The sequence below is a fragment of the Nicotiana tabacum genome, chromosome 18, assembly GCF_000715075.1.
Source record: "Nicotiana tabacum cultivar K326 chromosome 18, ASM71507v2, whole genome shotgun sequence".
NCBI lineage: Eukaryota > Viridiplantae > Streptophyta > Magnoliopsida > Solanales > Solanaceae > Nicotiana > Nicotiana tabacum.
In genome coordinates, this window is record NC_134097.1 from 127,953,432 (window position 1) to 127,969,359 (window position 15,928).

General features: G+C 34.7%; 1 protein-coding gene and 1 long non-coding RNA gene across 2 annotated transcripts; one reads left to right on the forward strand and one right to left on the reverse strand.

The window, feature by feature from the left end:
• The first annotated feature begins 1,068 nt into the window (after positions 1-1,068).
• On the forward strand, positions 1,069-4,435 carry LOC107802011 (uncharacterized). The gene is made up of 3 exons (XR_001651743.2): positions 1,069-1,210; positions 1,339-1,458; positions 4,166-4,435. It is a non-coding gene; the product is annotated as an uncharacterized LOC107802011 (long non-coding RNA).
• An 8,248-nt stretch (positions 4,436-12,683) lies between these two features.
• LOC107806252 (uncharacterized) lies at positions 12,684-13,106 on the reverse strand. Its single transcript, XM_016630374.1, has one exon. The coding sequence runs from the start codon at positions 13,104-13,106 to the stop codon at positions 12,684-12,686; it is 423 nt and encodes a 140-aa protein (XP_016485860.1).
• Positions 13,107-15,928: the final 2,822 nt, after the last annotated feature.

A 15,928-nucleotide genomic window follows, 5' to 3' on the forward strand; every position in this document is an offset into this window, starting at 1 on the left:
TATAACTAAGGAGAAATATAGAAAAAGAAAATATTCTTATTGAGATTCAAACTCAAGACTTTTGCTAGCTGAGAAAGCGCTATAACCAACTGAGCTATGAGAGCTTGTTGTTCTCTTATTTCAGTTTAAAACAATTAATCTCTTATTTCATGAATTTGCTATAAAATTCAATATAGCTAAGATGATAAATTTGCTGAAAGTAAAGCGACGAAGTAAATGTTTGACGTGTCACGTAATTTTCCCATTTGAAATCCAAAACATGGGCCTCTAAATGTTTCTTGCTACATTGACCAACATGTAATAATATGGTAAAAATTGCACGGGCACCCTGTTTGGTCGCCCCCATTTAACATGTACCGTCTTTTTAATTTTTTTTTAACCTGTTACCACTTTTTAAATAACTTCAAGACTTTTTCTCCTCCTCCTCCTCCTCCCCCTCCTTCTTCTTCTTCTTCTTCGGGTGACAATGATATTATATGGTGTTTGTGAACATATTTTAAGGTAGTTTATGATGTTTTAAAGTGGTGAGCTGTTGTGGCGCTTTATTTTTTACTATTGCTTAGGGGAAATTCTTCTTCTTTTAATTGCAAAATGGGTTCATTAGATTTATTGTTGTTTTGACAAATTGATGATTGAGGCTTGTTCTTGATGACATTTGAAGGTTATGTTTCAAATTTGAGCTTGTTTGGAGTAAATTTAAGTATTAAATCGTATGTTGGATTGTTAAAATTTGAAGAACAAATTTCTATTTCTGAGCAATTTGCACTTCAGGCATGTTTGGCCTTAAGTGCATCTGAAGTGCAATTTTTCACTTTAGACTTATTGGCCTTAAGTGTAGGGAAACGTTTGTTGCATTTCAGACCTATTTGGCCTTAAGTGCATCTGAAGTGCAATTTTTTTACTTCACACTAATTTTTTTTAACTTCAGATTCGATAAGTCTGAAGTTGATCGTAAAGTGGGTAGGCTTGCAAATGTTTTTGCAAAGTGGGTATAGGTTCAATTGTGACTCCAAAATCGGACCAATAATATGTTATGTCAGGTTGCCCATCATGCATTTCATTCAGGCCCATTAAGCCCATATTTCAGGGACGGGTCGGATTTTTTCGGTAAGAGAAATCGTTCAACAAAAATCGGAGAGAGGCGTCTCAAAATTCACACTCTGGTCCGTGCGGAAATTCAATCGCAAGGATGATCAGCATCCTTACTCAGGTCAGTTATAGATTATTGCCTTTCTCCTTTACATTTTGATTGTTCAGTATCACAAATGAAATCGTTTGATTCTTCAACGCGTATATTTGTAAATGAACGCGTGGAATTTTGATTATGCAAACTTGCAGGAGCGTCTTCTCGGCGCTGCTTTAGGTAGCATATTGACAGGTGTTGTGATCCTGGAACAACGTAAAAGAATCTATAAGAGCATCTCCGAGAATCAATCCCGATTTTCCCCTCAATCTCAGGTAGGTTTCAATCGCTTTGACCTCTCCTCCCTGTCTCAACTCTCAATTCTGATTGAAGAGATTTTTCCTTTGCCCAAGCGCTTTATTCGCCCCTTGAATTTTGTGATTTTCACTTTGTTCTATCATCTATGAGTTTTTTCCGATAGCTAGGCCTGATGTTGATTTCCGAATTAGATGTTATCAGCTCATATTAAATTTCTATGTGTGTGTGTATTGAAATATATTAACATATGTGTGTGCATGTGCCTGTGCGTTTATGTTTAGTAATAGGATTTAAGTTTAATACTTGGACATTGTTAAATTTTTTGTACACCATTAATAAATTTTAAATTGTGGTAACATGGTAATTACTCTTTATATCAGATTTTCAACTTACTAATAATACTTATCAAGAGAGCTATGTTGCTCGGACTCTCCGAAAATGTAGCCGCACATGTGTCGGATCCTCAAAAAATGCACTACTTTTGGAGGATCCGACACGCACCCGGCTAAATTTTCGGAGAGTCCGAGCAACATAGCAAGAGAGAATCTTTTAGTAATATAGAATGAGTAAATTGTCCTTTAGTTGACATTCAACGGACTGCCTAATGATCACATTTAAGACATTTCCATAGCACCAAGAAGCATGTTATTAACTTCTTCACATGACCTTTATTTTGTTGGGAAAAGAAAAAGCTACTAACTGCATATACTTTATATAGGGTTGAGAAAATGGTACGAAAATTTGAGAGCAGTTATTCAAATTTGATACTATCATTTTCTGAAATTTGTTATGTATCCTTTAGCCAAGCGTGTATGTTTGTGCAAGCAGTCTATGGTTCAAAAATATACCAGCACTATGAGCTACAAAGTATAACTGTATAAGATATGCATATATTACCCATGCATGGCAAACCATACTTAAGCAATAACTCTCCTTTAAGGGATCCAAATTAACAAATTGTTCGAACGTCACGCTCAAGTACACCCATATACCTACATGTATGTAAAATCCTTACACCAAAAGTTGCTTTTTGTGCTACAAATATACCATTTCCATTTGTTCTCGATCTTATATTTATAGATGAGTAAGTAGTTCTCGACATATGCATTGAAGCAGCTGTGGAAAAAAATGTCAGTTATTTTTGGGTTCATGCGTGATGTTGATTTCACATGAATCAATCACATTATGATTACTGATGGAAAAACCACATTATGATTAAATGCTTATTTGTGTAGAGAGTATGAATCCCTATAACTAGTATAATACATAGAATACTATTCCATATAAAGAATGTTATGCCTTCCAAACAGTAAGTTAAGATTTTGAGATTGCTCCAGACTTATCTGCTAGTAAACATTATAGGCCTGAAATTTCATAATTGTAAGGACTTTCAATGGCAATCACTTGACTATGTTAGAAGCTTTTGCCTGTGGTGTTCAATTGTCCATACCCTTTTGTGAAGAAGAAAGATATTAATGCTCATGAAGATGGTTGTTATTGTGTTTTGCTAGTTCTTCTTAGAACCGTGGCGCCAAAGGTACCTAATAGAAAAACAAAGTGATGAGTCACGGTCACATGTACAATCATCGGCCGGTTCGGGCTGGGGCTAAGGGAAGTATAACTTACTGCTAGTATGTCTAAAAATTTCGAGTATTGACGTATAATTGGGTCATAGAATCGAGAGAAGGAACTTGCTTTGCTTTGTGACCTATATTGAGTATAAAATTACTAGTGGAGTAAATTACGAAAATTGTGTGTCGGTGTTTGTGAAGAACCATAAAGTGGAACCAAAAGACCTTCTTAGGAAAGTCATAAAGCAGCTTTAAGTTGATTTCAACTAAATATGCATATTTTATCAATAATAAAAAAATGAAATATTCTGTCAAGCAACGGGCTTATCTAGCCAGTTATTGCTGTGAGTTTCTGCGTAGTTTAACCAATTTGCTGACAATATTCCCTGCTCGTGGTTTGATGTTCATTGGTACGTAGATAAGTGAATTTCTGTCCGTGAATCTACATAAATAATTAATATAACAGTCTCAATAAATGCCTCCAGACTAGCCACCCAAAGAAAAAGCAAACCCTGAAATATTCTACTCCCTCCGTTCCAGTTTATGTGAACCTATTTCCTTTTTGGTCCGTTCCAAAAAGAATGAACCCTTTCTAAATTTGGAAACAATTTAGTATAAACTTACAACTCTACCCTTAATGAGAAGCTTTTATAACCACACAAATACTCTGAGCCCCTTTTTAACTTGTTTAGGACCACAAATTCCAAAAGTCTTCATTTTTTCTTAAACTCTGTGCCCAGTCAAACAGGTTCACATAAATTGGAATGGAGGGAGTATATTTTTCTTATCTTCTTATTCAAGTCGTAAGTTTGTCCATGTATTGTGTTTCAATGTGACGGTCATTTTCACCACCTGTCAGTACTCTTGATATTTTTCTTTATTTTCACAGTGCCATTTATTAGATGTAAAGCTGGTGACAGACAAGATGTTATTGTTCGTAGTGGATGTTTTGCTTAATGAGAATATGTTATTTGTATAATATTTTTAAATAGCCTTGTCCTTTGATTATCATGACCACAACTGTGATACACATGTACAATACATATGAAGTTTCAAAGCAAGATTTGAGGTTTTCATTATTTATGATAAACAAAATCAACTCATCATTCTGTGTCTTTCTAACCATATTTTTAATCTATTTGAATATTTTCAGACAATAGAGCACATCCCAAAACAGAAGTCTGGTATAGAGTTTGCACACCTATGGAACAAAGCTGTGGATCAGGCATTAGGACCTGTCATCAAGTCTCTTGGCTCACGTGGATGGTAAAAATGTTAGTGTAATTTCACAGCAGATCTTGAAATTGTATCTTTTTTATTTGTAAGATTCGTACAAGCACACATGCAGGTGCATCCTCCATTGTATCTTTTTGCTTTGACTCATTGAAAAGGGGAAGTGGTACCAATTGCAGTTCTTGCACTTACATACTATCATGCTGCTGACGTTTCTTTCCTGACTTTGGTCTGTGATGAATACTGTGTTGTAAAAGCTTAGGTGTTCCACAGTTGCTAGCATTGTCCATGCTATTAATTTGACTGCTATTGCTCCAGAATATATGGATCGAAGGTCACAAAAGAATGTATGTTCTGTTTCTGTGATGTTGGTTGATCCAGAATTGGTGGAACAAACTTTATCGACAGTTTACCCTGGTCGATGTTGTAAGATGCTATTGTCATACAATTAAGGTTCAGCATCATGTTATCACACTTCCCTAACTCCCCATCCTTGACCCTGCTTTTTTCTCCTCATTTTCCATCTACCAACTTTAACTGAGAAAGTTTGAGGGGCAGGAAGTACCTATTTTAAGTCAGAAGTTGAATTATATCCTTGTTTCAATTTCATCAAATCAGCTCATAAGACTACAGGGCCTGCTGCTTTTATTAAGCAATTGAAGGGAGGAATGCCATACTCATCCGTGATAATACTGATGATGGGAGGAAAAGCATGACACATTTGGTTGATTTCTTCTGTGAGATTGACCATTACATTATTCAGACAGGTGCTATATTTCCTTTAGGTGAAGAACATTAGATCATCTGCTAGCCTGTTAAGCTCATGAAAGTGCAAACATCAGTCTGCCTGATTGATGTTTTGGCCTACCTTACACTGCATTTTTTTGGAATGCGAACAAGTTTAGGACGATGACTTACTGTAGAGCTTGAATAGGACCTATAAGACCGTGAACGCCTTGAATCCTATGGATAATTAAGTCTCAGAAAAAAAGAATTTAATTTAGAAGATTGGGCTTCAGCCTGATTGGTGTATGGACATATAAAGCAGTATACCCTGTGGCAAGGGCAATTAAGTGGGTTGGATTTTGTAGTAAGCAAGGCAAGGAACTTAACTATACACAATTAGCTATAATTGGAGATTCTTCTAGTGGTTCAACTAATTATGAACGTGTTGTTAAATAGTAGATTCACTGGTTTAGGTGAGTGCTTTAAACTTGTAAAGGGCTAGCTAGAGTCTGGAAGGTTTTTTTTTTTTTTTTAGTGAGTAAATGCGATAGACAAGCGGGAGTCACGACTATTCCAAAATGCTTCTTGGTTTGAATGAGATAGAAAAATCTATAAAATTGGTGTTCCGGTAAAGTTGGGGTTCAAGCACCTGGTAAAATTAGTCGAGATAATCACAAAAATTCAACAAGTGCAGTAGGGTGTAAGGAAACCTTAAGTTAGACAACCTTAATGTTGCCTATGCAATAAAGATATACGAAACGCACGAGGAGTATTGGTAGTACAATATATGAAATACCTTACAGCAAGATAATACTTGCTAAACACCAAGGATTTGTTGTGAGATGAATATGATCCCTCTATCATTAACTAGAGTCTCTGGTTCGAGCCTTGGAATGGAAAACATGTAAATTATTTTCCTATGTATGTGTGGCCTAATAGGTCTAAGGCCCATAATTAATATTTAATTAATTATCAAATCTCATCCGTCCGATCGGTTACTTGATGGACGTACCAGATTAAGTGAGAACCTCTATAAATTGGTCCTCTCCCCACCCATTAGGGTTACCGTATTTTTATTTTCTCTTCCATCTCTAAAGGCGGCGGTAACAACAAATTAGGGCAAGGGGCGAGAAACCAGTTTTTGAATTAACGCTTCCGCTTCAAGATAATGGATTCCGCTTCAGGTATGTTTTCTATGGCAATTACATGTAAGATTATCATGTTCAAGATCCTGGTATGAATTAAAGTTTATGCTTACATGTGGTATCATGAGCCTGGATTTTTGAATTGATAATCTTCGCAAACGAATTTTTTCATATTCGTGAACCGCTTCAGAAATCATGTGCTATCATTAATTACAGAATCATGTCTTTAACTTTTGACAATATTTTACTATAGTTGAACAGATTTGAGGTTTGAACACTAAAGGTTTATAATCCCTTGTCTTTAGTATATAAGTGAATTTGGACTAATTTTCGTTGATCTAAAAGTCCAAACCAACATCATCCATTGTTGTTCACTGTTTTAATTGGTTAAAACTTGATGTTTGTTATTATTCTCCAAAAATGGTTTGAAAATATTTTTTCAGTATAGAACAAGTTTGGTGTCAGAAGTTGCGTTAATGTGCAAGAATTTGATGAAACATGAATAATTTGTTTTGGGCTATTAAGTTGGTGAAACCATTTATTATCTATTTTATGTATGTGATTAATGTTTATATAGTTTGTTAGTCACTAAAGTGATCAAACTAGATTGTTTAAAATATTCACATGCATAAAATATTCTGATATTTATTTTATGTGTGCATTTATGTTTATATAGTTTGTTAGTCGCCAAAGTGACCAAACTAGTATGTTTAGAATATGCATACATAAAATTATAGTTTATCCATGAAATTAATGAAATGCCTATAATTTAAAAATAGTGGATAAATTAATTTTCATCATTGCTAGAACTTAAGGATTTACCCAAAGGTGCATCAATTATTCTATGAATAGTGAATATGATGAGGTAAATTAATATTCTTAGTCAAATATATATTGTCTGTCCAAAGATGACATATATATTTGGTTAAAAATATTTAATTACCTATTAAGACTAAATGACATTTAAATTATGATAGTGTGTCGTAGTATCTACCCAAAGGAAGATTGCGATATGCTTTAATTGTTTTGTTGAATCCATATTGATTTGTGAGCATGTATTATCTATTTTGCAGCTATTCCTTTTCATTCGCTTGCTTCGTCTGTTACTATGTTCAATGGATTGAACTTCTCTGAATGGCTTGAACAAGTCCAGTTCCACTTAGATGTGATGGATCTTGACTTGGCTCTGCTGAATGATAAGCCCGCTGTCATTACTGATTCGAGCAGTGCGGATGAGAAGTCTTTCCATAAAGCATGGGAATGCTCTAACAGGCTAAGCCTTATGTTTATGCGAATGAATATTGCCAACGACATTAAGAGTACTATTCCACAAACAGAAAGTGCCAGGGAATACCTGACGTTTGTGGAAGAACGTTTTCGTTCTGCAGATAAGTCTCTCGCTGGTACACTAATGGTTGAACTCACGACCATGAAGTTTGATGGGTCGCGTAGTATGCAAAACCATATCATCGAGATGACTAACATTGCAGCAAAACTTCAGACCTTGGGGATGAAAGTGGATGACTCCTTCTTGGTTCAGTTTATTCTGAACTCGTTACCTCCTGAGTATGGACCTTTTCAAATTAACTATAACACTATTAAGGATAAGTGGAATGTTAGTGAATTGTCCAGTATGCTTACTCAGGAGGAGTCGAGACTTAAGAAACAAGGGAATCATTCAATTAACCTCATGGGTCAAGGAGCTGGTAAATGACTTAAAGTGAAGGCCAACAAGTTCAAGAAGAAGAAAGCACCTGCTAAAGCTCAACAGGATGCTAACAAGAAATATAAGGCAGATACATGTCATTTCTGTAACAAGGAAGGACACTATCAGAAAGATTGTCTGAAACGTAAAGCTTGGTTCGAAAAGAAAGGTACAATTAGTGCTTTTGTATGTTTCGAATCAAATTTAGTAGAAGTTCCTAATAATACTTAGTGGCTTGATTCTGGTGCAACTGCTCATGTATCTACTACGTTGCAGGGATTCCTTACGATCCAAACTACAAATCCAAATAAGGATTTCTTGTTCATGGGAAATCGTATGAAGGCTCCAATTGAAGGCATAGGGACTTATCGTTTGATCATGGAGACTGGACGTCACCTTGATCTATTACAGACTTTTTATGTACCTTCAGTTTCTAGGAATTTGATTTCTCTTTCAAGACTTGATGTTTCTGGATTTGATTTAAAGTTTGGAAATGGATGTTTCAATTTATATAAGAATGCTATTTTTTATGGTTCTGGCTTTCTCAATGATGGTTTATATAAATTGAAACTCGATATTGGTTTTTCTGAATCCCTTCTTGCTGTTCAACATAATGTTGGAATTAAACGTAGTTCACTAGATGAAAGTTCTGCTTACTTGTGGCATAGACGTTTGGGTCATATATCCAAAGAAAGGTTAGAAAGATTAGTAAAAAATGAGATTCTTCAGAATCTAAATTTTACTGATCTTACTATATGTTTGGATTGCATTAAGGGAAAGCAAACCAAGCATAGTAAGAAAGGTGCCATAAGAAGCACCCAGCTTCTTGAAATTATACACACCAATATTTGTGGACCTTTTGATGTTCCATCTTTTGGTGGAGAGAAATATTTTATCACTTTTATCGATGGTTTTTCACGTTATGGATACATCTATTTGCTGAAAGAAAAATCTCAAGCAGCAGATGCTCTCAAAGTATTTGTTAATGGGGTTGAAAGGCAATTAGATAAAAAGGTGAAAATTATTAGGTCAGATAGAGGTGGTGAATATTATGGAAAATATAATGAATCAGGACAATGTCCAGGTCCATTTGCAAAGTTCCTTGAGGAACGTGGCATATGTGCACAGTATACTATGCCAGGAACACCTCAACAAAATGGTGTTGTAGAAAGGCGCAATCGAACACTTATGGATATGGTTAGGAGCATGATAAGTAATTCCTCATTACCCAAATCATTGTGGATGTATGCTCTTAAAACCGCTGTATATTTATTAAACAGAGTTCCTAGTAAGGCAGTTCCAAAGACCCCTTTTGAACTATGGACAGGAAGGAAACCTAGTTTAAGGCACCTGCATGTTTGGGGTTGCCCAACGGAAGCTAGAGTTTGTAATCCACAAGAAAAGAAATTAGATTCTCGAACAGTAAGTGGTTACTTTATTGGTTACTCAGAGAAATCTAAAGGGTATGTGTTTTACTGTCCAAACCATAGTTCGAGAATTGTTGAAACCGGTAATGCAAGATTCATTGAGAATGGTGAAGTTAGTGGGAGTGTTGAAAAGCAAAGTGTGGAAATTAAAGAGGTGAGAGTCAATATTCTATTACCCAAAAATGTGCCTACTTCCACACAAATACCAAATATTGTTCCAATTGTTGAAGAACACTTTGACAATACCGAGCAACATTTGGATGAAACACTTCATGAAGAAACTAACTCACAAATATCTGACACAAATGAACCACAAGAAATGCCATTAAGAAAATCTCAAAGAGTTAGAAAGTCGGCTATTTCGAATGATTACGTGGTTTATTTGCAAGAGTCAGATTTTGACATTGGTCTTAATAAGGATTCGGTTTCATTTTTACAAGCCATAGAAAGTAATGAGTCTGAAAAATGGATTGATGCCATGAAGGAAGAGTTAAAATCCATGGAATACAATAAAGTCTGGGATCTTGTTGAATTGCCAGAAAGTTCTAAGAGAATCGGCTGTAGATGGGTCTTTAAGACCAAACGCGATTCAAATGGCAATATTGAGAGATACAAAGCCAGACTTGTTGCCAAGGGTTATACTCAGAAAGGAGGCATTGATTATAAAGAGACCTTTTTGCCGGTCTCAAAGAAAGACTCGTTAAGAATTATTATGGCTTTGGTGGCTCATTATGATTTAGAGTTACACCAAATGGATGTGAAAAGTGCCTTTCTTAATGGAGACCTCAAGGAAGAAGTTTATATGGACCAACTAGAGGGTTTCGAAACTAAAGGAAAAGGTCAAATGGTGTGTAAACTGAAGAAGTCAATATATGGACTTAAACAAGCCTCACGACAATGGTATATAAAGTTTAATGATACCATAACATCTTTTGGATTTGTGAAAAATACCGTTGATCGGTGTATATACCAAAAGATTAGTGGGAGCAAGTTTATATTTTTAGTCCTATATGTTGATGATATTCTACTTGCTGCTAATGATTTAGGCATATTGCGTGAGACTAAAGATTTTCTCTCTAGGAATTTTGAAATGAAAGATATGGGTGAAACATCCTATGTGATAGGAATAGAAATATTCCGTGATAGATCACAAGGATTATTGGGATTGTCTCAGAAAGGCTATATCGAAAGAATTCTAGAGAGATTCAACATAAATAATTGTTCAGCAGGAATTGTTCCAATTCAAAAAGGGGACAAATTTAGTCTCATGCAATGCCCTAAGAATGATGTAGAACGAAAGGAAATGGAATCAATTCCTTACTCTTCAATTGTTGGTAGTCTGATGTATGCTCAGACTTGCACAAGACCGGATATTAGTTTTGCGGTCGGAATGCTAGGAAGATATCAGAGTAACCCAGGAATTGATCATTGGAAAGCTGCAAAGAAAGTTTTGAGGTACCTGAAAGGAACGAAGGATTACATGCTCATGTATAGGAGATCCAAGCATTTGGAAGTTGTTGGATACTCGGATTCAGATTTCGCTGGATGTATTGACACTAGAAAATCCACGTTTGGTTATTTGTTCCAATTAGCTGAAGGAGCAATATCGTGGAAGAGTGTCAAACAGTCTGTTATTGCTACATCCACGATGGAAGCAGAATTTGTGGCATGTTTTGAAGCCACAATTCATGCATTATGGCTGCGAAACTTTATTTCAGGACTTGGGGTTGTCGACACCATTACCAAGCCGCTGAAAATTTACTGTGATAATTCTGCAGCAGTATTCTTCTCCAAGAACGATAAGTACTCCGAAGGTGCCAAACATATGGAATTAAAGTACTTTACCATCAAGGAGGAAGTTCAGAAACAAAGAGTGTCACTTGAGCATATTAGAACTGATCTCATGATTGCAGATCCATTAACGAAAGGTTTACAACCAAAGATATTTAAAGAACATGTACATAGAATGGGTCTTGGCTGTATTTATGACTGATGTATTTATGATGTTTTGACACTCTGAGCTCATTTATATGTTTCTGATATACATTAGTGATTTCCTGTTTCTCATAATGGTGTACACATTATTATTTTGAGATATTACAGGATAAGTCTCAATGAGATATTATTGTGGACCATAATATTTTATAGCTTATGGACCTGGTACAATGAGTTGCTAATGTTGTGGTATATGGAAGGGAGTATGTAGACAAATTATATATAACCGCCATAACTCACATTTAGTAGTTTATCGTATTATGGTATTTATGATGGACATTATAGAAGAGATTTGTTTATGCGCAACTAATGTTCCTATAGTAAATATTAATATTATGTGATTATTGGGCTAAGTGGGAGAATGTAAATTATTTTCCTATGTATGGGTGGCCCAATAGGTCTAAGGCCCATAATTAATATTTAATTAATTATCAAATCTCATCCGTCCGATCGGTTACTTGATAGACGTACCAGATTAAGTGAGAACATCTATAAATTGGTCCTTTCCCCACCCATTAGGGTTACCGTATTTTTATTTTCTCTTCCATCTCTAAAGGCGGCGGTAACAAAAAGTTAGGGCAAGGGGCGAGAAACCAGTTTTTGAATTAACGCTTCCGCTTCAAGATAATGGATTCCGCTTCAGGTATGTTTTCTATGACAATTACATGTAAGATTATCATGTTCAAGATCGTGGTATGAATTAAAGTTTATGCTTACAAAACATCCTTATAGAGAATGCTTCCCCTTTAGTGGATCTTACGTGGCATGAATCCAAATTAGTCAGGGAGGTCCTAAAGCGGTATTTGAACAACGGGTGGAAAAAATAAAAAATTAAAAAAAAGAAGAAGAAAGGATTTACTTGCTAAAAATGTGTCTCACTTCGCAATGATAAGATCCACATAAACTGCAGATGGCTTTAGTTTTTTTAAGTATTCCTCTGTTGGTAATCAATCATTCACACACATGTAGGAAACATATTTTATTTATTTGATTGACTATGGACCTAAATAGTATGTGGTTTTGTTTTCTTGTATGTTGGTCTTTGGTCAATAAAATATACAAAATTTCTTCTGTGTGTCTGTGACTGTTTCTTCTTATTACCAGGAATCCTAATTGTTGTAAAAAAGATATGTGTCTTGGAATCACTAAATATTTTCTCTCTGTTGTTGCTGTGATAATAGCAACCCTTTATAAATGAGAATGAGAATGGCTACCCTTTATAAATGAGATACATTAGTTACATTCATATATGAAAAATCGAGACATGATAATATAACACAGGGTCTTCCTAATCACTAAATAATTCTACGATATATCACCAACTGCTCATTCAGCAATAGTTACATCTCACATCTCACATCCCACATCCCAAATCATATAAATATGAAAGATAACAAAAACCAAAAATGTAAAATGAGATGCAGCAACAGGGGACAGATCTCAGACATTAAGCTGAACAGGATTAGCTTTGCTCGAGTTGCGTTTTCGTGTAATCACAACATAATAAACCCCAAAAGCTAAAACAATAGTAGCAAACACAAATCCAAGAAGGATTCCAACAACCCCACCAGCTCCTATTCGCCTTTCGCCATCCTCGGGTGGTGATAAGCTTTCATGTGCTAAATTAGACTGAACACTTGAAGCTGTAGGTAATTCTGAACAACCTGATTCTGATGTATTATTATCACATAAACTTTCAGTAGTACTGTTTTTCTTTTGTCGAGTCTCAGGGTGGAAAAATGAGTATGCATCTGGTGAGAATGCAATAGGACTTTCATAAACAAGGCCATGTGGAGCTCTTTCTTGACCTTTAACAATAAATGGTAGGCATAAAACAGCCAAAAAGAAGAGATAGGAAGCCATTGGTAATGTTATATATTTGTTTGCTTTGTTTCTTGGTTTTATATGTAGAAATCTTGATATGGTAAATGGAGCTGTTTTTGGCCGTTTGAATGAGGGAATGTTTGCGCTTGGTACGTGATTTTATAAGTAGAAATAAATGAATGAAGTGGAGGTTGCTTAGAATTGAATATATTGTAGAAAAGAGGGAACCAAATGATAGGAATACTATCAATGGCTATAACTCCATTAAAGTAATTCTCATCACTCCCATGGGATTTTTTTTAGTATCAAATAAATGTGATGCATATTAATTCATAGAGAAAGAAGATGATTATAAATACAAAGGCATTTATCCAAACAAAAAAAAGAAAAAGGAAAGGTCTTGCTTAAGCACTTGGTTACATGAACTTCAAATTCACCTCCACTTAGTTAGTAATAATAATCTTTCGAGTAATTTTTCCAAGTGGTTTACTCCCCTTGTCTATTGGATGATTTTTCTTATTTTTTTAATCAACATAATTAGTGTTATAATCACTTCATTATGGCTACTTGGTAGGATAATAGTAAAAGAGAAAATAAGATCATTATAGAAATCGTTAACATGATATACCTCATAGTTGGGTTGTATCTTCCTTAATTGTTAAATATGATGTTGTATCTTATCGTTTAAATCCGACCTCTATTTCAATGGAACAAGAAGTTTAATATTTATCATGTAGTCTCCTTGTATTAGCTCATTATGCATTAATATAAAATGTCTAAACACTTACTCAATTCCGGTATTTACACCAAAAAGTAATAGTTAAGTCAAGTCTATATACAAGACAAATATTTTACATTCATTTACTTGGTGTAATTATCTGGTGCACATGAAATAATTTTATAATATATATATATATATATATATATATATATATATATATATATATATATATATATATAACTCATATGTAATATGTGTATGTTTATGTGTAGTCAATGTATAAATACCGATTAAAAAAAGCAAACCGACTAGATATTTACTTCTGCTCAGAAAAAGGAAAAAAAAAAGAATGAAATGATGAAGAAACTTATAAGTAATTAGCCGTTAATTGACATTTGGAATTGAGTACACAACGTATGAACTATATAATATTGAGGACAATGATTTTAAAGCTTTGCTACTACTAAAGTGACATACTAATTGTAGATTTAATTGCGTAATGGCATACATGTAGAGACGCTTTCATGATTTAGTGCTCTCAATTTTGTTGCATGAGAAATGAATTTAAAGCTAAGTTTGAGGTTTTGCTTAGCTTAATGGACCAGCAAAGTGCATTAGGCATGCACTAACGTCGACACTTTCATGAGAGTAATGATGAGAATGGCTAGTCTTTTTACACTCTACAAATTTTTTATTGCAAAAGTGGCCAGAAAAGGCATGCTAGAGCAGACATCAATTCATTTTTAGTAACCTAAAAACTAGGGTTGTACATGGACCGAATTGGTTTGGTTTTTATCAAAACCAATTCACAAACCAAATCAAACCAACTACTATATAGGTTTGAATTAGTACAATTTTATCGGATTTTTTTGGATTTTTCGCTTTGCTTGTGAGACTACACTGGGTCTGTTGTTAATATTGTTGTTGTTGAATTCCATTAATGCAAGAAAGCCTCTTGTGTGTGCGTGTCTCTCTCTCTCTCTCTCTCTCTCTCTCTCTATATATATATATATATATATATATATATATATATATATATATATATATATATATATATATATACTTGTGGGATTATACTGGGTCTGTTATTATTATTGTTGTTTGAATTCCGTTAACGCAAGAAAGCCTCTTGTATAGAAGCAAGTGGGGTTTCAATGGGGGAAGTACACAAATAGCCATTTTAGGGCTGTTATTTAGGGATTAGTCAGTACTTATATTTGTTCTGAAAATTTAAATTAGAAATACTTAGGACTTTGTGTCCTGAAAAATTGAATTGAAAAACTGAAATTTAGGATACAGTGGCTAATTTCTAAATAGCAGCCCTCTAAAATGGGGAGCATTTGCATCTATTCCTGCTTTTTGGGTCACGTTTTAACTTGTGCCCGCTTTGCAAAAAAAATTGCAAGCGTACCCATTTTTTCACGTAACTTCATCATACGGGGCTGAAGTAGCAAAGGCATCACACAAAACTTCAGCATTCTAATAGAGGGGACTGAAGCGTGCTGAAGTTTTTGTTTTGTAACTGACGAACTTCAACTCTAGAGCTGAAGTTTTTGTTTTTGTAACTGGAGAGTAGCGAAGCTGAAGTTTTTGTTTTGTAACTGGCTGAAGTTTTTGTTTGTATTTGTAACTGGGGAACTTCAGCTCTAGAGCTGAAGTTTTTGTTTTGGAACTGTTGAACTTCAGCCTTCTCAGAGTTGAACTTCAGCCTACTACATTGTGAATGCTCCATATATCTTTTCAGCTTGTTGGAAGGTTTGTCTCTTAATTATGTCTTTTTCTTTTTCAGTATACTCTTAACTCTTTTATCAATTATTTCTTGCAAAATACTTATGGATAACTGACGCACTGCAGAATGCTACAACAGTAAACATATTAAGGAGCTTTTAGATATTTGTTTGACTGCTATAAGGCTATAGTTTTCAAACTTTTAATGCCAAAAAAAAAAAAAAAACAGGCAAAATAATAGATGAACCTATGTCGTCGCACAGGATAAAGTCTAGTTGCATCCAGTGGTTGCATCAGACGAGTGAATGAATGAATGACATATTTTCCATATATTTTTATCACTAAAGTGTACTCTCACTTTTGAGGAGGAGAAAGGGGACTGAAGTTGTTTAAAAAGTGGGTACAAGTTAAA

Coding starts and splice junctions, on each gene's coding strand:
- LOC107806252 (XM_016630374.1), bottom strand. CDS start 13,106: ATGGCTTCCTATCTCTTCTTTTTGGCTGTTTTATGCCTACCATTTATT.